General features: G+C 48.2%; 1 protein-coding gene across 1 annotated transcript; it reads left to right on the forward strand.

Moving 5' to 3' along the window:
* The first annotated feature begins 5,355 nt into the window (after nucleotides 1-5,355).
* Nucleotides 5,356-24,957, forward strand: rasgef1b (RasGEF domain family member 1B). Its single transcript, XM_004072845.4, has 14 exons — nucleotides 5,356-5,616; nucleotides 9,998-10,180; nucleotides 10,427-10,549; nucleotides 10,623-10,760; nucleotides 13,766-13,981; nucleotides 14,845-14,919; nucleotides 16,828-16,923; nucleotides 17,046-17,148; nucleotides 18,317-18,396; nucleotides 19,872-19,967; nucleotides 21,932-22,027; nucleotides 22,326-22,449; nucleotides 22,711-22,783; nucleotides 23,998-24,957. Exons 1-14 carry the CDS (start codon nucleotides 5,359-5,361, stop codon nucleotides 24,017-24,019), a joined length of 1,683 nt encoding a protein of 560 aa, XP_004072893.2. The 5' UTR covers nucleotides 5,356-5,358; the 3' UTR covers nucleotides 24,020-24,957.
* The last annotated feature ends 608 nt before the right edge of the window (nucleotides 24,958-25,565 follow it).

Here is a 25,565-nt window from a genome sequence, read left to right on the forward strand (position 1 = left end):
AGACCACAGCATAGAAAGTTGCTGATGCAACGACACTCTCATAGAAGTTTGATCTAACTTAATTATTTGCCTCGTTAAAATATATATTTTTAGTTAAGTCAGCTTAAAAATAACACATAGTTATCAGACAGTAATTTTATTTTCATTCAAATAAATTCAATTTAGTAGGTGGAACTTTGTTGCTGCTGTTGGGACCGCAAGGAATTGTGGGATACCATTCCCTTTGCCCTGTCTGGACGGATTTGGGTTTAAGTGTGGTGTTTGACAAAATGTGTTTAGCTGTTTTACTGTGTTTTGTCTAGTAATTTGTCCTGTTATGTTTAATTCTTTCTGCACCATGAGTGAGAGGGAAGAAGAGGAGGATGAGATTCTTTAGCATCACTAGTGCTTCATTATTCAATAAGCACTGAAGTTAAAGTCAGGGTCATGTTAAATAATTCTGTGTTTCATGTTGCTAATTCACATTGAATCAATCATTTTAATGTTTTAAAAATGAGTATCTGCTGCCTCAAACTAAAGACCCGTACACACCGGGACGAATTTCGCCCGCGATTTTCGCCGACGTTTAACGCCTCGTGACTAAACAAAGGGCACCAATGAGAGTGTGCACACCGACGCGAAAAAACGCTACGCGTCAAAGTGTCAAAAAAAAAAAACGCCTCGGGTTCGTTTTTTTTTTTTGACGCCTCGCGTCGAAATCTATTCGACCAATGAGAATGGCGCTTTTGCACACGTGTCTGGAGCTTCTGAAGTTACAGTAAAACACAACTTGGGGGCGCTCAAACACAAAACTGCCTTGCTGAGCACACATACCAGCGAAGAAGATAGACGCCAAGTAGCGTCTACACACAGCCGCGAAGCAATAATGACGGACATTCTAAAATATCCCCGAACCAAGCACCAGTTGGAGCTACTGGTGCTTGAAATATTCACGTTTTCTTTGTTTGATTCTGACAAGCGCGTAAATACTTGCTCTCTTCTTCTGAGTGAAAAGCGACTTTAAGAAGCGTGAAGTTGCGCAGCGCCACCTTGTGTACAGGAGTATTTCTGTTTACATTAAGCGCCATCTAATGTCAGGGAATGAAATTGCATGTTCGCTCGGCTCATCGTCAGCGAAAATCGCCTGGGTGTGAACACAAAAAACGCTGGCGAATAACGGCTGGCGAATATTCGTCCCGGTGTGTACGGGCCTTTAGACATATGAGAGTTGAAGAAATACTATAAATAAAGATGAAAAAACATTTAATGGAATTATATATATATTCCCAAAAGCATTTTGCGTCACAATGAAAATAGAAATAAGATCAGAAACTCGTGCGTTTACTTTGTCTGTTCTTTTTCTCCAAGCAGAAACTCTTTCTTTTGCTGATGATGCAGCCGTGTTTCTTTTTATGACGGCGTATAATCTTCATATGGCGTCATTAAAATCTCAGACTCCGTCTCACTGACGTATAGCTCTCCCTTTTTTTTTTTTTATCACGCATTTCCATGGTGACTCCTTAAATCTGCGATCTATTGAGAATGTCTTTATGTACCTGCTGTGCACGTGCATTAACCCAGGGTTACCAAGTGGAGCGTAATTATGCTAACTCATATCCGGTCTTTAGGAACCGACATACCCAGAGTAAGCAATTTCAGACGGATTTCAGCCAGAGTTCAGGGTTAAAGTCAGGGAAGTTTAAACATGCTTCCTGGAATACCCCCCCCCCCCCCCCCCCCCCCCTGGTCTCCAGTGTATGGAGTGATATTAATGCCACCCCATTGCAAACAAAACTTTCTAAGTCGCAAATGAAAATATTAAATGTTTGTTTTCAAATACATTTTCTTTGCTTTCAATTTTTTTTTTGCTTTCAAAAAATATTTTTGGGTTTGCAACACAAATGTTTTCGCATGCGTTGTGTCTCATCTCGTCTGTGATTTTGCTCTGATAAGTTTCAGTTTAGCATTATACAGCTGCCATCAAGCAGCTGTTGATTGGTCCAGATTCTAACCAATCAAATCGCTGTATTTATCTAACATGGTGTCTGCTACCAAACCAGCTGTTTTTACCCTCAATGTTGTCCCTTTGGCTGAAGAAAATTTCATTTTTAATAATTTTAAGAATAATTCATACTTTCTTTCTTTTTATTTTTTAGCATTGATTTATTTTTATTTAGTCAGATTTGTGAATTTATGGCTGAGGATCTCATGAAACTGTAAAGTTTATCTACTAAAAAAATTAGGAGATCTTAAGAGATCATTTATTATAAATGAATAAATTCTTTTTTCAGAACAAAGAAATCCAAACCAACACTGTGGTTTCAGTTTGTTTTCTGTTTTCTTCACTTAAAGCTGAGAGTTTTCTGGAAAAAGTTCTGACCTTTGTGGTCAGCTGGAAAATGTCCCGTCATCTGAATGTGGCGCCATCGACTCTCTAATGTGACGGTGAATCCCACTTACACGTGAAAAAGCAGAACATAACGATGACACTTCTGTTTTCTGACTTTCAAGTTTTTCTGCTGTCTGTTGATTTGACCAAATATGGTGGGAAAGTGTCGTACATTTCTACAGTTCAAGTCTTTGTTCCTAAACTCATTTTCTTTCTGTTCTTCAGCACCACAGATTTAGTGACAGTACGCCGGGGAAAAGGTGGTTATCTGTTGGAAGTTGGGATTTCCAAAGTTAAAGTCATATTCAATGTGGTTGTTCATCATCTTAACATCACAAATGATTCTTTGAAAACATAATGTTCCAAAATAATGAATATTCTTACAACATGTTTCAGTATCAAAGGGTTCTGCACACAAAAAGTCAAAAAGATCAAAGCTGAACTGCTTTATTCTGGTTGGTTCAATCTCATTCATTCCAAATAATTGAACGTCTGATGATGCTCTTATAGTCCAGGTCTTTCCAAAGCAAAGACGACATTTTCTTAGCTGTAGTTTATGGTGATGTATGAAAGTGAGCTGACATAGAAGAGATTCCTCCAAAGCTCACGTGCTGCTGCACGCCATCTGCTCCACAGAAGGTCATGAACCGAGCCCGGCCAGACTCTGGATGCACCTCCACTGCAGGGCATGTGAAGAACGCTGTGCGCTCAGCACCTCGGCCTGGATCTCACACCCCTTCGTGAGACACCAACCTGTTCTGCCAGTCGTCTCTATGTTCTCCTGACTGAGGTGTGAACTGCTGCTGCTGCTTGGTTTTGTTCATGGATCTGCTCTGCTGCCTCTGGTTAAAGTCAGACTAAAGCAGTCTTTTGGTTTGGGTCAGATTTGATTTCTTTAACCTCTATTTTACCAGGAGGATCAGTTCAATTCTGATCTATAATGATGACCCTGCTAGAAGGCCCAAGAATTGAATGGTTGGTTTGTCCACTAGAATGTTAAACGTGTGAAAGACCGATGCAACGACGTCTGACGGCTCATCTGCAATGCTTGTGGAAAAGCTTGAATGTGTTCCTTTTTTCCTGGGGGGGACTCTATTTGCTAGTGTGCTGAGCCCCCCCCCCCAGGAAAGACAACCTCCTCAGCTCCCCACAAAAAACGGCTGGAAAGCCCCCGTGGTCTGACGGACAGCAGTGACCATACAGCTGATCTTAGCAGAGTCGGCCTGTTCACTTAAGATCACGTATGACGTTTTCATACACGGCAAAAGCGCACAGTATGACTGGGAAGTGTGGCTGGAGACGTGCTGCAGGGGGAGACGTGGCCCCCGTGGCTCTGCCATCACTTCCAATGGAAGTCCTCTAAGAAACATTCTCTGGTTATCTTCTTGCATTTTTGACAGTCAACATAAAGTACCGAGGCAGGTTTATTACAGCGCGGTTCATGACGAGGCACCTTCTGCTGTTGGCCAATCAGAACAGGCTCCAGCCCATCTGCACCGCTTGGTTACCCAGAAACTTTGAGTGTGTGAGTGTGTTTGTGTGTGTGCGCGTGTGTGTGTTTGTGTGTGCGTGCGTGTTTGAGGGTGTGTGTGTGTGCGCAGTAGCAGATGGACAGTTGTGTGAATAAGCCTTGAAGGAATCCTGGAAATTAAACCCTCAGCTGCGTCTGTCCTCATGCTGGCTGAATACACAAACTGGAAACCTTTTAGCGGCTGATCAGCCTTTCCTGATGGGCTGTGAATGATCTGAAATCCTGCAGCTTCCTGGGGTTTGGATGCAACGATAAGTTTACGGCTATTTCCACCATACTTTGTCCTTGGGGAAGGACGGTGCACTGGGGCTCTGTCCTCTATTCTCATTTACTTCTCCTCTCCTCATAATTCATCATTTAGTTCCCTCTGTTTGGTGCAGTGCGGTTCTTGTATTGTCCCTGTTTCCCCTCCGGGGGCCGGGAGTGATTCCAGATTGCAGTTGGCTCATCCTTGCTCCTGTACCTGACCCTGAACCTCGTCTCTGGATCCTCTCTGCTCCTGATCCTACACCTGGCTGTGGATCCTGCCTCTGGCTAGTCTGGATGAAGCCCCCAGCCGTCCCCCCAACTCCATCTGGATGAAGCTCGTCTGCTGGACATGTAGTTGTAGAGTTAGATAAGTTAATTCTCTCTAAGAGTTCTGGTAAATCGCCTGTCCGGCCTGGGGGAGGATCCCTCCTTCATGTGGACACCCCCGAGGTTTCTTCTTTTTTTTCCTGGAATCTGTTTTTTTTTAAGAGTTTTTCCTTACAGAGAAGGGGGGTCAACCTGCAGGGACGTCCAGTTTAGCTTAGTCTGTGTAGTTTAGTTTAGCAATCAGCTGTAGTATTTTAGAACTGATTTTATGTTTGTACAATGAGTGAAGCCCATTAAGACGACTGTGTTGTAATCAGGGCTATTGTATAAAACTGAATTGAATAAACAAGGCCGTAGTACACGGACGCTCAGGGCTGCTAGCATTTGCATTTTCTCTGTGGTGAACTTGTGCTGCGATAAGGAAACGTCCAAAGCGTGGTCACAGTCAAGAAGGACTTCCTGTATGAAGTACAGACGGACAAATGGGCGATCATGGGGATGGTGGGGATGTCCCGCCACTGTCAGGCAAAAGAAGGTACACGCCCCGGACGGTTCCAGTCTATGGCGGGGCATCCCCAATAAGAGAAACCAGCGATTCTGAGGACATCTTGGTGTGAGCATGATGAAGGAATGGAGATTTTTAAAAGTCCCATCAGTGACAGAAGCTCCCTGGGGGGTGCAGCCTCCAGCTGTTTCTACAAATCCCGACTTTATCTGCTGCTGATTACCTGGATCAGGTGTTGTTAGCCAATAAGGGGGGGCAGGTCTGTGGGACACCCTGTAGGACACCGGCCCTCCGGGCCTGGAGTTCCTCTGCGGGGATTTTCTGCGGGACTTCCAGCAGACTGAACAGCCTGGGTGGAGAAACGCAGCTGATGGAGAAATGAAATTGAAAATGATGCGAGGGGGGCGTGTCTGTGTGCGTGTGTGGGAGGGGATTTTCTGCTCGCCCCCTCCCTCTGGAGGCGGAGTGGATGATCAGGGCTCAGAGCGCACAGATCTGCGGAGGCGCGCGCACCGACAGCTCTGCGGGGAGAACGAACGCAGTTCACTCTTCTTCTTCTGTGGACGATGCAGCCGTGAGCGGAACCGGTTGATTCACGGGGACGGCAGAACACCGCGACTGTTGCTTTTTGTTCAGGTGAGGACCGGCGGGATCTGACTTGGGGGGCGGTGTTGCGTCGGGCCGGGGGTTGTTGTGAACTGTGTTTATGTCAGTAAACCTGGGGTCGTTTGGGAACGGGACCACCACGCGCACTTTTCCACCTGCGCGCGTGGGTGATGGGCGCAGACAGAGGAGACTACTGCGCAATGGGCGCGCGCACTTCATCCGTGGAGTTTTTCTGGGGAAAAAGATCCTTAGTTGTGTTTTTAAGAAGACTTTTAACTCCGTCCTCGCTAGACTGGAAACACACAGACAAACGCACACGCGCACACGCAGGTGCACACGCGCGACACGCAGTCATTTTCATTCTGAATTCTGCAGCAGCACTGATGCTCAGAGCGTCTCTGACCCGCGAATCCAGCTGCAGGTTCAGATGCTGAAGATTAGTGACGACAAGCGGACTGTTGTGGTGTGTGTGTGCGTGTGCGCGTGTGCGTGCACCTAGGTGTTAAGCTGTGATTTTTACCATTAGACAGCTTTGACCCCCCCTGGATGCTCCAGAGCTCGTAGATGATGCTGGAGAACGGGTCCGGGGTGGGGTGGGGGGGGGGTGGGGGGTAGATTGTTGTTTCTGTAGTTGAGGTGGGGGGCAGATGAACGGAGATCATTTCGTCCGCTCCTTACATGAAGATGCCTTTGGGACACAGACCGTTCATGGCCCCCATGCTTACACTCACCATTCCCTCCCCCTCATGTCCCCAGGCCACCGATGAGTCCCGATGTCTCTTAGTGTTTATGCAGGGGGGGGGCACTCCAGGCTCACCTCATTGGGAAGCAGACCCCCCCCCCCCCGCCCCCAGTTTGTTGGGCCGTCTTGAATCCAGAGGTGGACAGCAGAACCGGGTCCAAACCATGAATCTGCTGCAGAAAAATGCAGAACTCTTCTCCTTCATGCATCCTGACTGATGGTTCCTCTCTCACTAGACTGGGGCTATGACTGAACCCCCCCACGCCCCCTAATAGATGTGGTGTGTTGACTCTCAGCTGGTGTCTGCACTGAGCCAACAGAGGGGCTCAGGTTTGTTTGGGTGGTGCTCCTGGACTCCACATGGTGGACCCCCCCCACACACAGACAGTGGACCCCCCCACACAGTGGACCCCTCCACCTGCTGCTGCAGAGCAAACAGACGCGTTTGCTGGGATCCGGATTTTGTTTGACTACAACAGAATTTGGGGTTCTGACATCACAGCCTCTTGCAGTATCATTTGTTTTGCATTTGAAATGAAATCTGTGTTGTGGACGGGGGCACGGGTGGGGCCCCAGGGGGCGGGGGGTCAGGTTCCAGCAGAGAAAATGTGAGGGCGGTGATGTCAGCGCACGGCCCCCCATCAGTGAGTTCAGGGTCTGCTTTGTGAACACGAGGCTGCTGAACAAGAAACACGTCTGTTTCTGAGAACACAGTCCTGAACGTGCCCCCAGATCCTCTGCCCTCCCTCAAGCTCATGATATGCCCCCCCTGAAGGAAAGCCACATGGTGGGGCAGATGCTCAGACTCCAACACTCTTCATTCCGATGGAAATGACCTCGGATGTGCGGCTGAGCAGACACTTTGTTTTCACGTGTTTGTTTGTGTGTGTGTGCGTGTGTGTGTGCACGAGGTGGTGGTGGTGGGGGGTCTCATGAACTTAGGAGCATCCATGAATAAATCAGGAACGTTCTGCATCAGTCGAGCCGAAAAGGCAAACACAAGCGTGTCGGGTTTTCATGGTTGTGTTCAGCTTGATGCCGATCAGCTGATGTTTACCGCCATCCTTCTGTTCTGGACACGGACAGCAGAGCTGCAGACACACTTCAAGAGCAGGTGTGTGTTTGTGAGTCACGCACACACACACACACACACACACACACACACACACACACACACACACACACACACACACACACAAAAGCCTGGAGGAGAATAAAGCGGGATGATCCAGCGGGAAACAGCAGTTCCTACAGTTCGGCCCAGATTCTCTCACAAGGTCTTCCACGTTTCCTGTTTTATACCTCCAAGCATGTGAACGGATCCTTACACCAGATCCTCACATTTATCACCAGCTATCTGTGAGTCACAAGACCTTTCAATGAATTGTTCAATTGTAAAGCAAGAAAGCCGCAAAGCTCAGATTCCCAGTTTTCTTTTGCTCCAAGAAATATTGTTTTTAGCATGAACCTGTCTGCATTCACAGGTTTTCTGGTCAGCAGGAAGACAGAAACGCAACAAACTCTCAGCGCTCACCTCAGGAACCTCCAGATAAATGTTTTAATGAAAGAAGACAGAAAGCTGAATAGGAGTTTCTAATGTCAGGGGAGGCAATGACACTCATCCAGTGTGGGTCCAGGGCAAGACCCCTCACGCTGCTGCCTAAAGGCCTGTTCACACCGGGACGAATTTCGCCGGCGATTTTCGCCGACGTTTAACGCCTCGTGACTAAACAAAGGGCCCCAATGAGAGTGTGCACACCGACGCGAAAAAACGCCAGGCGTTAAAGCGTCAAAAAAAAAAACGCCTCGGGTTCGTTTTTTTTTTTCGACGCGTCGCGTCGAAATCTACTCGACCAATGAGAACGGCGCTTTTGCTCACGTGTCTGGAGCTCTTGAAGTTACAGTAAAACACAACTTGGGGGCGCTCAAACAAAACTGCCTTGCTGAGCACACATACCAGCGAAGAAGATAGACGCCAAGTAGCGTCTACACAGCCGCGAAGCAATAATGACGGACATTCTAAAATATCCCCGAACCAAGCACCAGTTGGAGCTACTGGTGCTTGAAATATTCATGTTTTCTTTGTTTGATTCTGACAAGCGTGTAAATACTTGCTCTCTTCTTCTGAGTGAAAAGCGACTTTAAGAAGCGTAAAGTTGCGCAGCGCCACCTTGTGTACAGGAGTATTTCGGTTTTACATTAAGCGCCATCTAATGTCAGGGAATGAAATTGCATGTTCACTCCACTCATCGTCAGCGAAAATCGCCTGGGTGTGAACACAAAAAACGTGGCGAAAAACGCTGGCGAATAACGCCTGGCGAATATTCGTCCCGGTGTGTACGGGCCTTAACTATGCAGCCACAAGGGGGGGGGGGGGGGGGGGGGGGCAGGGCTGTGTCAGGAAGGTGAAATCTCTGCCAGGTTTGGTGTACAGATACGCCGAAAGGTGAACAGCAATTGATGCTGAGGAAAAGCCCCCCCACTCAAAAACACAGTCACTTGTCTGGATCAGCTGTGTAGTTCTTACCCGTGGTGCCTTCAAGGGCTGTGCTTGTTGTTGGGCCTTTGGACCTCAGTAGGCCTTCTGATGCTGAATCAGCTGCTCCCACACGCAACGACTCAATGGTTTGTTCCACTGCTGAGAGAACTGCAGTGTTCGGTCAGTCTGTCCTGTGTCCGGGTGTCGTGTGTCCGGGTGTCGTGTGTCCGGGTGTCCTGTGTCCGGCTGTCGTGTGTCCGGGTGTCGTGTGTCCGGGTGTCGTTTGTCCGGCTGTCGTGTGTCCGGCTGTCGTGTGCCCGGATGTCGTCTGTCCGGGTGTCGTCTGTCCGGCTGTCGTGTGTCCGGCTGTCGTGTGTCCGGCTGTCGTGAGTCCGGGTGTCGTCTGTCCGGGTGTCGTGTGTCCGGCTGTCGTGGGTCCGGCTGTCGTGGGTCCGGCTGTCGTGTGTCCGGGTGTCGTGTGTCCGGGTGTCGTGTGTCCGGCTGTCGTGTGTCCGGGTGTCGTGTGTCCGGGTGTCGTGTGTCCGGGTGTCGTGTGTCCGGCTGTCGTGAGTCCGGCTGTCGTGAGTCCGGCTGTCGTGTGTCCGGGTGTCGTCTGTCCGGCTGTCGTGCGTCCGGCTGTCGTGCGTCCGGGTGTCGTGCGTCCGGGTGTCGTGCGTCCGGGTGTCGTGCGTCCGGGTGTCGTGCGTCCGGGTGTCCTGTGTCCGGCTGTCGTGTGTCCGGCTGTCGTGTGTCCGGGTGTCGTGTGTCCGGGTGTCGTGTGTCCGGCTGTCGTGGGTCTGGCTGTCGTGGGTCCGGCTGTCGTGTGTCCGGCTGTCGTTTGTCCGGCTGTCGTGTGTCAGGCTGTCGTTTGTCCGCTGTCGTTTGTCCGCTGTAGTGTGTCCGGCTGTCGTGTGTCCGGCTGTCGTGTGTCCGGCTGTCGTGTGTCAGGCTGTCGTTTGTCCGGCTGTCGTGTGTCAGGCTGTCGTTTGTCCGGCTGTCGTTTGTCCGCTGTCGTGTGTCCGGCTGTCGTTTGTCCGGCTGTCGTGTTGTGAAATCCAAAGCATAATTTGGTTTTTCTGGCGTGGAACAGCCTGGTTTCTGTGGCTGCTTGCGCTCCTTCATCAGAGTGTGCCTACACTTGTGTCAGTGAGGATGAGGAGGGCTTGACTCTTTGCTCCCTTTGTTTTCAGGGCAACATGCCACAGACTCCTCCCTTTGTGGGGCAGCTCAACTCTGCTGATTACAACAAGAACCTGTTCCAGACCAGCGAGGAAAGCTACGCTGGCCTATGTTACCATGACAACAAGCTGGTGTCGGGGTCCCTGGAAGCCCTCATACAGCACCTGGTTCCGACTTTGGACTATTATCCTGACGTGAGTGTTGGTTCCTGCCTCCTGTCTCTCCTCTCTTGGTTCTTTTCCCTTACAGGAGGAGAACACGTTGTTTCTCTCCACCAGAAAAGCTTTTTGCTGCACAGCTGCTGTCATTTTTTCCTTTGTCTTCCTGTCATGCACGTTGTGCCGTCACACAGTTGTGACTTCACGTCTTTAATGTCTTTTTGTTTTCAGCGAACTGCTGTGAGCTGAATTAGATTTTAAAACATGCTTTTTCCTTCACAGAGGACTTTCATCTTCACCTTCCTGTTGAGTTCCCGTCTCTTCATTGATCCACATGAGCTCATGTCCAAAGTGTGTCATCTTTGCATGGAGCAGCAGCGACTCAGTGATCCTCAAGCGGACAAGGTATGATGGGTCCAGGGCTCCTTCTCGGCTCATCTAGCAGTTTTCTGAGTGAGACTTTTGTCTGTGCTTTCAGCTGAGACTCAGAAAAAAAACTCCCAAGATCCTTCAGCTGCTGACAGAGTGGACAGAAACCTTTCCATACGACTTCCGAGATGAGAGGATGATGCAAAGCCTGAAGGAGCTGCTCCACCGGCTCGTCAGCGGCGACGAGGTGAGTCCACAGCTGTTCACGACATGCAGGGAAAGGATTTTTTTAGAGCTATAGAGCCGCCTGCTGCTCCTGTTGAGCACACTGCATGTGCACAGAGGCTGTTTGGGAGTCTCTGCAGGAAAAAATAAGGTTCTTGAGTCAGCCTGCTCTCTAAGAAAGCACCATTGCTCTTGGGCTAGTTAGCCTTTCTCTTTCTCTGAAAGCTGTTGGATTGTTCTTCTGCTGAAGTGCTGAGTTTGGATAAATGCTCGTAGCTATCTTACTGGACATTTTCCTCCTCCTCCTTTGTAGACATTTACATGCAGGGGAGTTTTTCTGTGAGACAGTCAGCAGCAACAACATGTTTCTAAAAGTGAAACTACTCCTGTGTCACTTACAGGAATGCTCCCATAACCGTCTGATTAAAGACTTGATAAAGCTTCCAGGAATCAGACAGTTGTCGACCCCCCCGGACAAAAATAAAAAAGATTCTCTTGCTCTTTCTGTATTCAATGTGTCACTATTTACTTTTCAACAAGGTTCTGTTGGTTCTGCGTTGCCTGACCAGCACACAGGTTCTTCCAAAGCACCCTACAGGGGGGCAAAAGCTTTTCAGCACACAGGAAAAATAAATGAAGAGAAATTCAACAAACAATGTCGCCCTAAGGAAAAGCATGTGAAATAAAAAGTAAAAGTCTGGCATTTTAAAGACAAGAGCAAGACCAAAGTGATGTTTTTGTTAAACATGGAGAAAGTTGAGGAAAATCTGAGATGATCAGGAAGCTGCTTCCATCCGTGAGGATGAGAGCAGATGAAAACAGCTTCAGCCTCCTCTGGTTCTGAATCCAGCTGAGCTGCAGAACTCAGCCTCCTCTCAGCTGAAAATCCTCACATTATCATCTTATGTCCAGGGTTCAACAACAGAAATATGATCCCACCTGTCTGCTCATTTCTGGGCATGATGACATCACATGATGACATCACATCAGACCCGTACTGTAGAGTCCAGTGTAGATCAGAGAAATGTGGGTTCAGATGCGCCCAGAACAACCCAGCAGGTCATGTGACCACTGGGTTTGCCTGTCCTATCCATACACATCCTCTGGTAAATGTCCCTGTGTCAGTGATCAAACTGGTCCTAACCAGGTTAATATTCACTTTACCAGTGCTGAGCTGAAACGAAAAGCAGCTCACTATCAGCGTCACGGTCACAAACTGAAGATGTTTTCTGCTGCAGGCAGAATGTCAAGCTGCTGTGTTTTTAGAGCATCATTCATTTTTAACCTCCTAATCAGTGGCCGGTGCTCCAGCTTTAGTTCTCCTGTCTGGACAAATAGCTGCTTGCTTGTGAAGTCCAGTCAGCCTGATTGCTTCTTTCTGTTTGGGTTCAGCCTTCCAGGAAGAGAGCTGAGTGCTGTAAATTGATAAGCCGTGTTAGACACAAACAAGGACTGAGGATACAAACATCCGAGACCTTCACCGCCCAGGAAACGCAGCCCGTGTTTTTTACCGGCTCATCATTGGTGCAGGGACTGATGGAGGTTTAATCCAGAAGCCGGTTCCTTCCCTGCTGACTCCTGGACACACTGAAGCCATAGCAGCAGCGCCTCTCGGTCCCATGAATGCTGCGGACAGAAAAGTCTGTCCTTAGTCACGCTATTGAACACAGACATCATCATTTTTATATGTAAGGTGAATTCTGGCCTCAATAAAACCCAAATTCACCATCAAGAGTTCCTGGTACTTTCCAACCAGGGGATTTCATGCCAGAATTTTCTGTTATCAGGATTATCGCTGAACTGCTGGGAACAAGACTAACAACATGCTTCGTCTCGCCTCCCTCCTTCTATCAAGTGCAATCGCATTTCATAAAAGCTCAGAACATAGCTACATGTGTTTGGGTTTGTGTGCACCAGCTGTTCTTGTGATACCAAACGGTTCTTGGAATTAATATTGTAACTAGAAGTGCACGGCGTCTTGCAGAATGGTACCGTTCTAGCCAGTCTGATGTGGAGCTTTGGTGACACGAGTTCTGCAATGGCCTTGGGTTGTTGTTGGAATAAGTGAGGATGTGATTGTGTTTATCAGAGGTGACCCATGGCAACAGTTCACGTGTGCTTCTTAACCTAGTTAACAGAGAGAAGCCTTCAGGCTTGTTTTCTAAGTTTATGGAGGTAACTGCAGGCTTTTGAACGTGTCATCCGGTTTTTCTCTCAGGACCCTCCGATCCCGTTCAACAGAACAAAAACAAGTTGCCAACCGGCTTGATTGACAGCTGATTCAGTTACTCAACTCTTTCAAAGAAAACCTCAGTCCAGAATAGATTTCTTGAACTTTTGCTCAAAGTTTGGTCCAAACCTCATGGAAAACCACCAGGGACCTTGATCTCTGGAGCAGGACTGTCATTATAGATGTGGTTGGATAATTAAAGAAGCAGCAGTGAAGAAGTACACTAACTCAGACTTAACCTCATTCTGCGAGTTCATGCCTTTTTTTTTTTTAAAGATTCTGCATTTATGTGGCTTGTTTCCCCCAAAAGACCTTGAAAGCTTTGGAGCCTTCATAAAAAAACACAACATGTTGTACTTAATGATGTCCCACTGACGGTCAGAGGGGCTGTACTGGCAGCCACGCCTCTGTCAGTCTGCCCCAGGTGATGGTAACTACTAGTGTTGCCCCGGGGCAGCTGTGGCTACATTAGTACTTACCATCACCAAGGATGAATGAATAATGGACACATTGGAATCACGTCCAACCCAAGGTGTTTCCTGTGGAGTGACGAGCGTCTGCTCACTTCTGCGAACGGGGTGTCGGCTCAGGGGTGCTTTGAGGGTTGGACTGGAATCCCTTTTATCTGGATGGTTGATGGTTCCTGACCATGGCAGCTGTCTTGTCCATCACACAAAGCTGTAGCGTGTCTAGAGTGTGTCTGTGCCGTTTTATTTTGTGTAAGAAAAACCGTCATAAAGGTCTTCTGAAGAAGGTTCTACAGACTTCTCTTTTCTTTTGTCTTGTGCCTCCATCAGACGTTCAGGAAAGCGGTGAGCCAGATGAGCCAGGGTCTGATCAGGAGACTGACGCAGCTCAGCCAATACGAGGAGACTCTGGCGAAGATCAACGCCACGGCGGCGGAGCGCCTCACGGCTCTGAAGGCCAAACCGCAGGCGCCGTTACAGAGAGACACGCTGTCCATCTGCGGTGACCCCTTCACCGTCGCCCAGCAGCTCACTCACATAGAGATGGTGAGAGCCGGTTTCCACGCTTCTGCTGATCCTTTCAGGACCAAATATCTCCATCCGTCATCATTTACACTCTTTTAAATTCTGCTTCGTTCGATGAAGGAGACAAGCAAACACAGGACTAAAAAAGGTTCATCTAACATGCAGAATCCAGACAGAGCAGCTCTGCAAAAACACAAGTTTTTATCAAAGGAACCGCTTTGACCTGAAAAATCCATGATTTTAGAAAATGTATCTGGAGTTTCCCTTAAATGAGAAATAAAAATCAAAGTTGGAACATTTCTAGTAAAATTGTTTTAAACAATTCAATCATTGTGTTTTTCTCCAGTTACTTAGGTTGACTTGAATATATAAAAAAACTATTTGATACGTTTATGGTAAACTGCGTGAATGGGGGGGGGGGGTCATCTGTCTTGCACCTGCAACCCTGTGACCCGGGACAGACCAAGGCAGGTTTAGAAGATCTAGTGTTGCAGTGGGGGGGTGGGGGGGGGCAGGGGAGCGGGTGATGGACCTTTAAAACGGCTGTGGTTGGAGAACGCCGCTCTGTGGTTATGTGACTTCACAGGTAGAGCAGAGGAGAGGCAGCAAGATCTTACGGGCTCAACCAAAGTACTTTGGGTTGTACCAGTTTGTTGTTGGGTTGTACCAAACGTGTGGTCTTTTTGTTGGGTTGTACCAAACGTGTGGTCTTTTTGTTGGGTTGTACCAAACGTGTGGTCTTTTTGTTGGGTTGTACCAAACGTGTGGTCTTTTTGTTGGGTTGTACCAAACGAGTGGCCTTTTTGTTGGGTTGTACCAAACGTGTGGCCTTTACCAATCTACTGCTGGGTTTCACCAAACTACTGTCTTCTTTCTTTCTTCAGGAGAGACTGAGTTACATCGGACCTGCAGAGCTGGTCCAAGCCTTCGTCCAGAAGGACCCTCTGGACAACGATGAGGTACGATCCAAAGCCCTGAGGGGGTACGGACAGCGTGGTTTCAGTTCACATATGACCGAATCATTGTGGGTGGGGGATTTTTTTTGACTTTAGCACACAAAAGCATCCCTGACAGTTTCCTGTGATCATCTAGTGTCTGGATTAGACAGGCATGTGTGCACCTCATCTCCTAGCAACCACGGCTTCAAGACCCTGTATGGGAAAGCCAGGGGGGGGGGGGGGGTCTGTTGTTTTGCATTTGGCTGCTAGGCAACAGACCATTTCCAAAATGGAGGTGATGGGGGGGTTAAAGACTGACTGTGTGCCTGAGGCTAGTCGTCCCCCCCACAGACACACACACACTGGCTTTGAGGGGTGAGCTGGCATATTAACATGTGTAGCATAGGGGAACCCAACAGGGGAGCCGATGTTGAAATACCAGAGAATGTTTGGAAGGAGACAAAAGGAGCCGGTGTCTGCCAGCTGAAGGGTTGCTGGGTTGATTCCCACTCACTCCAGTCACATTAAAGACCGTGTCAAACATTATGCGCATTTTCCACGTATGAAATATCGGTCTTCTGTGATCCGTGTGTGAAATACGTCATTCATACGCGTTTCCTGCGTTCGTCATTCGTTGATGTGCTCAGATGTCCATCCAGGGTTTCAGCCCACGGCTCTTTATGTGAATTCAAGTTTGAGCTGTTCAGGATTTTTGGTCGGTTAGAATTACGTAGTTTAAGCGTATTTTACGTTGTTTATACACAATTATCATGTAAATCTTACGCAGTTGTGCGTGATTTTTGTGAGATGCAAACACAAATGTGTGTCTTCTATGACCGTTTATATTGTGTATATGGCGCACATATATCATTCAAATTACGTAATCGACGCACAAATTTTGGGCTAGATTTGGCTCTTCCGTTGGTTTACGTGTTCTTTGCGTGGTTTATTCCTACTTCTTCCGTGTTTTTAACGTGGTTCATTCCTGATTCATCTGTGAAAATTTCACGTAAAGAACTTTTCTTCCTTTTTCCACGTGGATTCACATATGACCAATTTTCCTCTGTGCAAAAAGCACCATTGTGCGTCGTGGCTGTCTGACACGACTGTAAAGGCCCGTACACACCGGGATGAATATTCGCCAGGCGTTATTCACCAGCGTTTTTCACCACGTTTTTTGTGTTCACACCCAGGCGATTTTCGCTGACGATGAGCCGAGCGAACATGCAATTTCATTCCCTGACATTAGATGGCGCTTAATGTAAACAGAAATACTCCTGCGCAACTTTAGGCTTCTTAAAGTCGCTTTTCACTCAGAAGAAGAGAGCAAGTATTTAGGCGCTTGTCAGAATCATACAAAGAAAACATGAATATTTCAAGCACCAGTTGCTCCAACTGCTGCTTGGTTCGGGGATATTTTAGAATGTCCGTCATTATTTCTTCGCGGCAGTGTAGATGCAACTCGGCGTCTATCTTCTTCGCTGGTATGTGTGCTCAGCAAGGCAGTTTTGTGTTTGAGCGCCCCCAAGTTGTGTTTTACTGTAACTTCAGAAGCTCCAGACACGTGTGAAAAAGCGGCATTCTCATTGGTCGAATAGATTTCGACGCGAGGCGTCAAAAAAAGAAAAATCGAACCCGAGCCGGTTTTTTTTTTGACGCTTTGACGCGTGTGCACACTCTCATTGGTGCCCTTTGGTTAGTCACGAGGCGTTAAACGTCGGCGAAAATCGCGGTCGAAATTCGTCCCGGTGTGAACGGGCCTTAAGGGACGGAAATCACGGTTGCCTCTGATGGGCAACGTTAAGCGGCATTGCTGCCCCCCAACATTGTTATAATGGAAGAGTTGCCAAATTCAAGCTCTGGCTTTTATTTTCCACTTGGGTTTTTTTTAGAAGTTTGAACTCCCTAAAAGCTTCTTTGTGGTCACAGAGCTGCTTCAGCGATCGTAAGAAGGCCTCCAACCTGGGAGCCTACGTGGACTGGTTCAACAGACTCAGCTACCTGGTGGCAACAGAGATCTGCGTGGTGAGTGATGAGAATGTGTCTCCACAGGAAAAGAAAAGAAGCAGCCAGTCATTTCCTCTGATGACTCTTCACCTTCTGCGTCTGAAACAGGCTAACTCCATTCTTCTCCCTTTTCCTGCCAGCCTGTCAAAAAGAAGCAGCGAGCTCGAGTCATGGAGTTCTTCATTGATGTGGCGCGGGAATGCTTCAACATCGGCAACTTCAACTCCCTCATGGCCATAATATGTGAGTCTGAACTGTTTCCAGGAAACACTTTAGTCCTGCAAACTGCTGTGACGGAGGTAGAGAGGACATGTCTCCATGTCCCACAGCATGCTGAGCTGCTCTGCATCGCCTCTGTCACCTCTGTGCTTCATGTTTCCCACACTCACTCCTCTGAAACTCTGAGCCTTTCTGCCATGTTTGTGTCATCTTTGGGTCAAATGAAGTCCATATAGACAGAAAGGTTTTGTTGGAAAGGTAATGTGTTTAGCACAAGTCAGTTGTGTCTCTGTGAGATGTTTGTCTAGCAGGTTCACTGAGATCAGACTTGTTTGGTAAGAGACTCTGCTCAGACTGTGGGAAAAAGGCTCCAGGGGTCCATCTGAAAACCCCGTCTGCATTTAGATGAGCGAGTATGTGGTCACTCCGTCAGGCCTGGGGGGGCTGCTGGACTGGCTTTGTGTCCAGACCGAAGGGGGAGGTGAGACGGGGGTCTCCAAAACAAACCACTCCAAGCAGATGGTCCTCAGTGACCCAGGAGGGAGCGGGAAAGGAGAAAAAGGGCCGCCAGCTGTCCTCCGCCCAGAGGGGGGGAGGGTGCCAGAGGCAAATCTGTTTGCACCAGCCCCATCTTCAGGGAGCTGTCTGATTACACCCCCCCCCCCCCCCTTGGGGGTCAGAATGGCTTTGTGATGAAGAAGATGGTTTCTTCAGCCAAACAGTCCTACATCTATTATTGAGAGAAGCAGCCATCGTCACAGCTGGTGCTGTCCCGCCTCCCAGCTGTCGGTCCTCACAAGTGGTTTTGGTTTTTAGGTCGTCAGCCGTGCCATGCCGTGCCGTGCCGTGCCGTGCTGCTGTGCTTTCAGCCTGCAGCTCCACGTTTCAGCTCAGAATGTAGAGGAGAAAATGCCTTTTCCTCTCGGAGGGGTGTTTCGGTGCCGCCTCACCCCCCCAGGCTAGAAACATGTGTGTAGATGAGCAGATTAGCATACGGGAGGGAGAGAGCGGGGAGGGGGGGGGCGAGGCGTGTTTTGACTCTATTGGTCCTCAGATCTTGTACCTTAATGCATCTGAGAAAAAACACAAAGGAAAAGGGGGGGGGGGGGGGCTGAAAGGGGAGCAGAGCGTGTGCTAATCTGATGGTGTTTGGCTGTTCCTGCCTGATCTTCTGCTGTTTGTGCCTCTGCAGCTGGAATGAACATGAGCCCCGTGTCTAGACTCAGAAAGACCTGGAGCAAAGTCAAAACAGCCAAGTTCTACATCCTAGAGGTGAGAGAGCGCCACCTGGACGGATCTGGGTCACAAATGACAAAGCTCAAACAGTCGGACCGCCCAGTTCTGCTGCTATTTCTGGATTCCAAAGATTTGAAGTTTCCCCACAAACACTTTTAGATTTGTATGTTTGGATGCTTTAAAGAGCCAGATTAGATTAGATTAGATTAGATCAACTTTATTGATCCCACATTGGGGAAATTCTCTTATCCTCAGCAGCAAAAAAGACATTCAGAAATACAAACAGCAAAAAAATGTGGCATTCACAGAGGAAAAAACGACTTTCCGAACATTTTTTCCCATAAAAAAGTACATAAATGTAAACAAAGACAATTAAGTAGAAATACACATCAAAAGCTTTTATTTTCTCTATAACAAAGTAAATTAGAAATTCCAAAGATGATGTCAGGAGTCGACCACCAAAGCCCTGAAAAAGAGCGGCCGTCACATTGCAGGAGATCAGAGGACTGATGGTTTGTTCAGCAGAAGGTCCGGGTTGGTTCAGGAGGGGCGGTGCTGGCGGGTCTGAACGGATGCAGACTGAAGGCCCGTACACACCGGGACGAATATTCGCCAGGCGTTATTCACCAGCGTTTTTCGCCACGTTTTTTGTGTTCACACCCAGGCGATTTTCGCTGACGATGAGTGGAGTGAACATGCAATTTCATTCCCTGACATTAGATGGCGCTTAATGTAAAACAGAAATACTCCTGTACACAAGGTGGCGCTGCGCAACTTTACGCTTCTTAAAGTCGCTTTTCCCTCAGAAGAAGAGAGCAAGTATTTACACGCTTGTCAGAATAATACAAAGAAAACATGAATATTTCAAGCACCAGTAGCTCCAACTGGTGCTTGGTTCGGGATATTTTAGAATGTCCGTCATTATTTCTTCGCGGCAGTGTAGACGCTACTTGGCGTCTATCTTCTTCGCTGGTATGTGTGCTCAGCAAGGCAGTTTTGTGTTTGAGTGCCCCCAAGTTGTGTTTTACTGTAACTTCAGAAGCTCCAGACACGTGAGCAAAAGCGCTGTTCTCATTGGTCGAATAGATTTCGACGCGATGCGTCGAAAAAAACAAACAAACCCGAGGCGTTTTTTTTTTTGACGCTTTGACGCGTGGCATTTTTTCGCGTCGGTGTGCACACTCTCATTGGTGCCCTTTGTTTAGTCACGAGGGGTTAAACGTCGGCGAAAATCGCCGGCGAAATTCGTCCCGGTGTGAACGGGCCTTGAGGCCGGTGGAGGAGGAATCAGGGAGTCCTGCAGAGACATTTAAAAATCTGAAAACACGTCTGAGAAATGCATTCTGCAGGGAAAACATCAGAGATTCTTCCTCACAGAGGAGTGTTTCTGCACTGACCTCCCAATGATGGCTTCTCCTTTTATTTGATTTTTCCATTTTCCCCTCAACAAGTGAATCCTGAAATTCTCCTGTTGTCCTTCAAATGTTCTGATGCCCCAAATGTCTCCGCAGCACCAGATGGACCCTTCAAGCAACTTCTACAACTACAGGACAGCTCTGAGAGGAGCCGTGCAGAGGTCACGGACCGCCCACAGCAGCAGGGAGAAGGTAAGGCTCCGCCCACAGAGAGGCTCATGTGACCCGCAGCTCTGTTTTGGACTCATTTTGGGGCAGGTTGTCACTTTTATTGTGTTTGAAGATTTCTTTTTTTTGAATATGACAGCAACCTGCTTCTTTTCCAAAAACAAGAAATGCTCCTGTCAGATATCAGAACACGCCCACTCAAGCCGTTGGAAAGCTTATGATAGGAGGAGGTCACGTGTCAGGTAGAAAGGCCACACCCCTATGTTAGTGCGATTTTCATGTGGAGATCTATTTCAAAAGAATGAATTTCAGAAAAAATCACCCCCATTATAATAAAATGGGGCAATACAGGTGAGGAGGGGCGGAGCCAGTGTCTGCTGTGAATGAAAACATCAACCCTCCTGTGCTCACAGATGAGTTAAGTGGACAAACATATTTAAGGAAGCCTGGGAAATAAAGGCCGACAGAGTCCCCAAAAGAATGTTTCTCTGCCAGTTTAAGCTGTTTTTTACATTTTCTTCTGTGCTCTTTGTTTCATTTGTCTCTCTGGAGGATTATCTGTGTGAGAAGCAGAAGTCCGACCCTCCAGCTGATTGCTGTTATGTAAAGAGTTGACAGTTGTGTGCCGGCTTGGCTCGGACACACCAGACATGCTGGCAGGAGTCTGTAAAGCTGCCTCCTGTTATCGTCTGCGTTCCTGTGTGGCGTGTTGACGCCAGCGGCTGCCTCTCAGGAAGGCGTGCACGGCGTTGCGTAACAGTGCCGATCAGAGTGGACGCAGAGGCCGAGCTCTATGTGGGTCACGGAGCCGGGAGGGTCTTCGCTTCCTCTTCAAACAAACAAGGCTGCCCGCCAGATCACATAGTGTTCTCTTCTGCTGCACGCGCCCCTCCCTGACCGACGGGATCCGCCTCAGAGCTGGCGGTCAGCTTCTGCTCACATCGTCACATGTTGGATCAGCGCGTCTCCTTTTTTGAAGACAAATTGTCCCGCCGGCCCTGAGCTCTGTCCAGGAGCCAAAACATGCAAACCTTTCAGTACATGAGGTCAGCAGAGGGTCACCGCATGGAAAGTTCCCAAGATGTCTGCTCTGTTTGTGACCTCCCCTTCTGGGGGGCGGGGTGGATGTTTCTGTTATCATACTTTCATTGGGAAAAACATTATAGGAACGCAGAAAGGGTTGCTGTTGACCTCCACCCCCCCATCATGATGCGGTTTTAGAGCCGCCGGCTGCAGACGTCTCTGTTTTTAATGTTTAGCCAAAGAGTAACCTGGAAGCAGACGGTCGTCCTTCTCAACCACATCAGAGAGTGTTGATCGGTTTTAGTTGTTCAGCTTATTTCCTCTTTATTTTCCTCCTCTGTCCTTCCTATTGACACTGTTTATATGAACACAGCGACTTACACTCATTCTAAAAGCTGCATCTCTGCTCTACAGGAGCTTTTTCTTTCATTTGATTGGCTCAGACACAGAAAAGGCGGGTTCTCTGGGGTGAACCAGGGGACTGCAGTGGTCAGACTGTTCGGGTTTTTCTCCAGTCAGGGTTTCGGGTTCGGTCGGCAGATCGATGGAGTGCCAGCAAATCAGAACGGTCCATGTTTGTTTCTCAGCCCCGCCCTTCCACGGGACCCACTCCCAGCTGTGAACAGGATTTTTCCTGTGCACCGACAGGGCACATGGCGTGCACGAGGACGGGTGTGCACGGCTGCCTGCAGGCGTGCACGTAAACACCGTGTGCCAGAGGATGCTGGTGTTTATGAATACAGTTATTTTGGAAGAGAGATGGTTCAGTCATGGGAGAAGGAGGTGAAAACAAACGGAGGGGGGGGGGCGCTTGTCTTGGGCTTTTTTCTCCTAAAAGCATCATGAATTTTTCAAGGGGGGTGGGGGAGTTTGGAAAGGTTTTCTTGCTAACAGCAGCAAAAAGATGTTTCTTCAGCTTCAGATCTCAGCTGCTTAAGCCTAAAGAACCTCCTCTCTGTCTTCAGATCGTCATCCCGTTCTTCAGCCTCTTCATCAAAGACATCTTCTTCTTCAATGAGGGGCGTGCCAGCAGGCTGCCGGACGGCTCCGTCAACTTTGAGGTAAAACTGGATCAGAAACTCCCGTCAGCTGACTGTCCCGTCACCAACCATCCATGTTTTACTCCACTTCCCCAACGCTGCTGCAGAAATGGGAAGTTTGGGGTTCGGCTTTGTTTCCATGGAAACCACACAGCCGGTTTTTCCTCCTGAGTCACATGTGGCTCTGTTTAGTCGCTCTGGGTGTGGGATTCCCCTCCCTCTGTTTTCACATTTGCATCCATGGACATGGCAGAGCAGCTGCTTGTTTGAGCAGCTCTGATCGGATCAACGCCACTCTGGTGGTGTTTCTGTGTTGCAGAAGTTCTGGGAGCTGGCCAAGCAGGTGAGCCAGTTCATGTCCTGGAAGCAGGTGGAGTGTCCGTTTGAAAAGGACCGCAGGATCCTGCAGCACCTGCTGACGGCTCCAGTGTTCTCCGATGACGGTGAGTGGAACCACAAAATGATCAGCCTTCATTTCAGTGCAAGGTTGAGGTCCCACAATTCCAAGTTTTACAACAAACATCCCAAGAGTTCCTTTCTATGCTTTATGTTTATAACCGTCTTTTACCTGCGTTCTGCTAAACAGCTGTTGATCCTAGTTGTAAAACACCTCTTCAGATGTTTCTTTTTTTTATTACCTATAACTTTGTCTTTAATTTGCATCAAATATCCAGGCTGACCCGCTGTGACTCTTATCTCTGCAGCGCTGTATCTGGCGTCATACGAGAGCGAAGGTCCTGAGAACCACATGGAAAAGGACAGATGGAAGTCTCTGAGGTACAGTGCAGCTCACTGGCACAGCCCCCCCTCGCTCATGTTGCATCTCAGGGGGTCTCCTGGCGGCTCCCACCTTCAGCACGTCCGTCAGTTTGCAGCAGGAAACCCGTTTCTGTTGGTGGTCTGCAGAGGGTCTGTCTGAGTGTTGCACAGACAGCTGTGTGGTTACGCACTAAGCTGTTTGTCGCTGAAGACTTCTATGTCCTAAGATTTAAGGGAAATCTTTCTGCTGAGACAGCACTTGTTCTGAACACTGACTTGTATTCCAGGTATCAATTATTGTGTTCAAATTGTCACCACAACAGAAACAAAAAGCTGATTTTCTTTCTTGGATTATGAAAACAAAAGACTGTTGCTGCTAGTTTTTCTTCTCCTTTCTGTCGCTCACACTAGTTTTTGTGAATAGTTTGATTTTATTTACATTGTTTGTGATTACAGAATAAAAATGATTGTTGTTGTTGAGGAATGTTGAGCCTTAGTCACAACTGCCCTCCAGGCGAGAAATGGGGCGAACCCGTACGGGGCACACGGGGTATTTCCAGGTCCTAGTACGACCCTCTGGGGGCAGCAGGTCACGGCGAACAGTTACGTAAGGGTGACTGCAGGTTGTCAGGATGTGAGACACGGGCGTGTCGGACAGAGTTTTGGTGTTTTTAGGGCTGTTCACGTGATAAATGTGCCCCCCCCATGCGGGCTCCTTGTGTGCAGCCAGCCTGTTAGAAATAAGACAGTCAGAGGGAAGTTTGTGTGTTGATCCTACGTACAACATCTGCCTCGCGTGCACGTGCAGCGTTTCTGCGCGGTCAGTAAGGAGCCGGTGTTCAAACCTCACTATCGACTAGAGTGTGGTGGCAGGACGCTGTACGACAGCATCACCTGTACGTCTTAACTGAGTGGAGCTGAGCTTCTATTATCCTTCCAAATACTTCATGCCACACTTCCCACACGTATGACAATGGTACGTTCCATCTTCACCCTTAAGGTGATCGTAAGAGCCATAAAACACCCCTGCACTGCATTTAGGATGCAGCCGCTCCTCTCTACAGCTCTCCATGGGTCAGGACGACCCAAAAACCTGCTGCATCTGTACGGGTGGAGTCCCCGTATGGGTTAACCTCCTACACGGGGGGAATAGGACCACGGCATTTCAATTAAAGAGGTGGGCAGGAGGGAAGGGTGCAGGGTGATCTCACGTGATCTCTGTTTGTCTGCAGGTCCACTCTGCTGAGCAGATGAAGCCCAGAGAAGACACAGAGGTCTGCTCCATGGCCAGACCCAGAATCCCCATTTCACCAGGGAAACCCCCCCCCCCCCCCCCCCCCCCACACACACACACGGCTGGAGGTTTCTACAGAGCTATTCTTCTCCTGACCACTGCATCTTTGTGCTGCACGTTTCAGGACAATCTTTTTCATCTTTGTATGACTTTATAGAGGTTTTGTTAAAAAAGAGAGGCAGGTCTCCTGTTGTAGGCCTCCGGCTCTGAAGTTGACGCCGGTTTGGAACTGGTTTGGAACCGGTTCCTAACCGTTTTTCTGCAGAACTGAGTTAGCTGCTGGTCAGCTAACAGCACGTTTTCATAGAGAATCCACACTTCAGCATGGAGCGCCTCTTTCTTCTGGTTCGTTGTGAGAACCCGTCTTTGCAAAGACCCCCGTCTGTCAGTCTGTTCCTGAAAGGGCTTTTGTGAGGCAGCAGACTGACTGGGGGGGTCTGTTTGCCCCTCCAGCTGCTAGGACCTTCCCTTGTCCCTTGCCTTGTCAGAATGGCGTGCTGCACTGTCCCTGGTGGCGTCCACAGAGGCGTTCGTGTCGTTTCTGTTGAAACATTGTGAATATGAAAAATGGTGTCTTTGTTTTGAACATTGTTTTATTTATGAAAACTGTTTATTTCTATAGTTTTGTGTCGATCCGTACCTTTGTCCTATGATTTAACCCTTTGTAGGAACACCGTGTGCTCTCACATTTTTGTGTGACTTTGTTTAGCTCAGATTGTGACGTTCAGCATTTTGACGGATGTCTGCTTTGCCTTGACCCCCCCCCCCCCCCACACACACACACACGCACACACACACACACACTCAGTGGTGTTTATTGTTATATTGTCTTTACTCTGTTTCTATGCATTTCCTTTGTGTGTTTGTCAAGAGGAAAAAATAAACTGTTTATGAATAATTGTGTTGGTTTTTTTAAGTGAAAAGGCAGAAAGGTTTAAAAGACAAAACAGCAGCCCATAATAATCCAGAATAATTGATTAGCTTTAATAATCCACCCATTGAGGTAAAACAGGTGCTTAAAGGTCAGAAGGTCATTTTCAGCTTGGTTTTTAAAGTTGACAAATGTTTTACTATGTAAAGCACTTTGTGTTTCACACATTCAGCACCAAAATCCATGATTGACCGCCTGACCCAGTATGAACCAGCCGGACCTCTCCGTTCCCCGGGATCTGGTCTTCTGTCGGTTCCTAGAGTCCAAACTGAAAAAAAGGCTGAAATCAGCTGAAACCCTGACTTCATTTCCATCCAGGTCAAAGACCCACCTGATCTCAGCTGCATGTGGTTAGTTTGAATTCACACGGCCACTTTAAACTATACTTCGCTTTAACCCTTGTGCTATCCTAAGCGCTTTAACATTGGGAGTTGGGTCATCTAGACCCACTAGACAGTGCTCTGAACCTTTTTTCTTCAATGATTTGTGATCTTCACTGGTGTCCATGGATTACATGAAATCTTTCCACCTTTATCCACCTTTGTCATGGTAGGGAGAACACCTCAATGGAAGGG

This window comes from Oryzias latipes, chromosome 9, assembly GCF_002234675.1.
Source record: "Oryzias latipes chromosome 9, ASM223467v1".
NCBI classification, from domain to species: domain Eukaryota; kingdom Metazoa; phylum Chordata; class Actinopteri; order Beloniformes; family Adrianichthyidae; genus Oryzias; species Oryzias latipes.

Excerpts from the sequence above, each read along its gene's own strand:
- rasgef1b (XM_004072845.4), top strand. The coding sequence starts at position 5,359 with ATGAAATTGAAAATGATGCGAGGGGGGCGTGTCTGTGTGCGTGTGTGG. Across the intron at positions 10,550-10,622 it reads GTGATCCTCAAGCGGACAAG|CTGAGACTCAGAAAAAAAAC; the intron begins GTATGATGGGTC and ends CTGTGCTTTCAG. Across the intron at positions 22,784-23,997 it reads GACAGATGGAAGTCTCTGAG|GTCCACTCTGCTGAGCAGAT; the intron begins GTACAGTGCAGC and ends GTTTGTCTGCAG.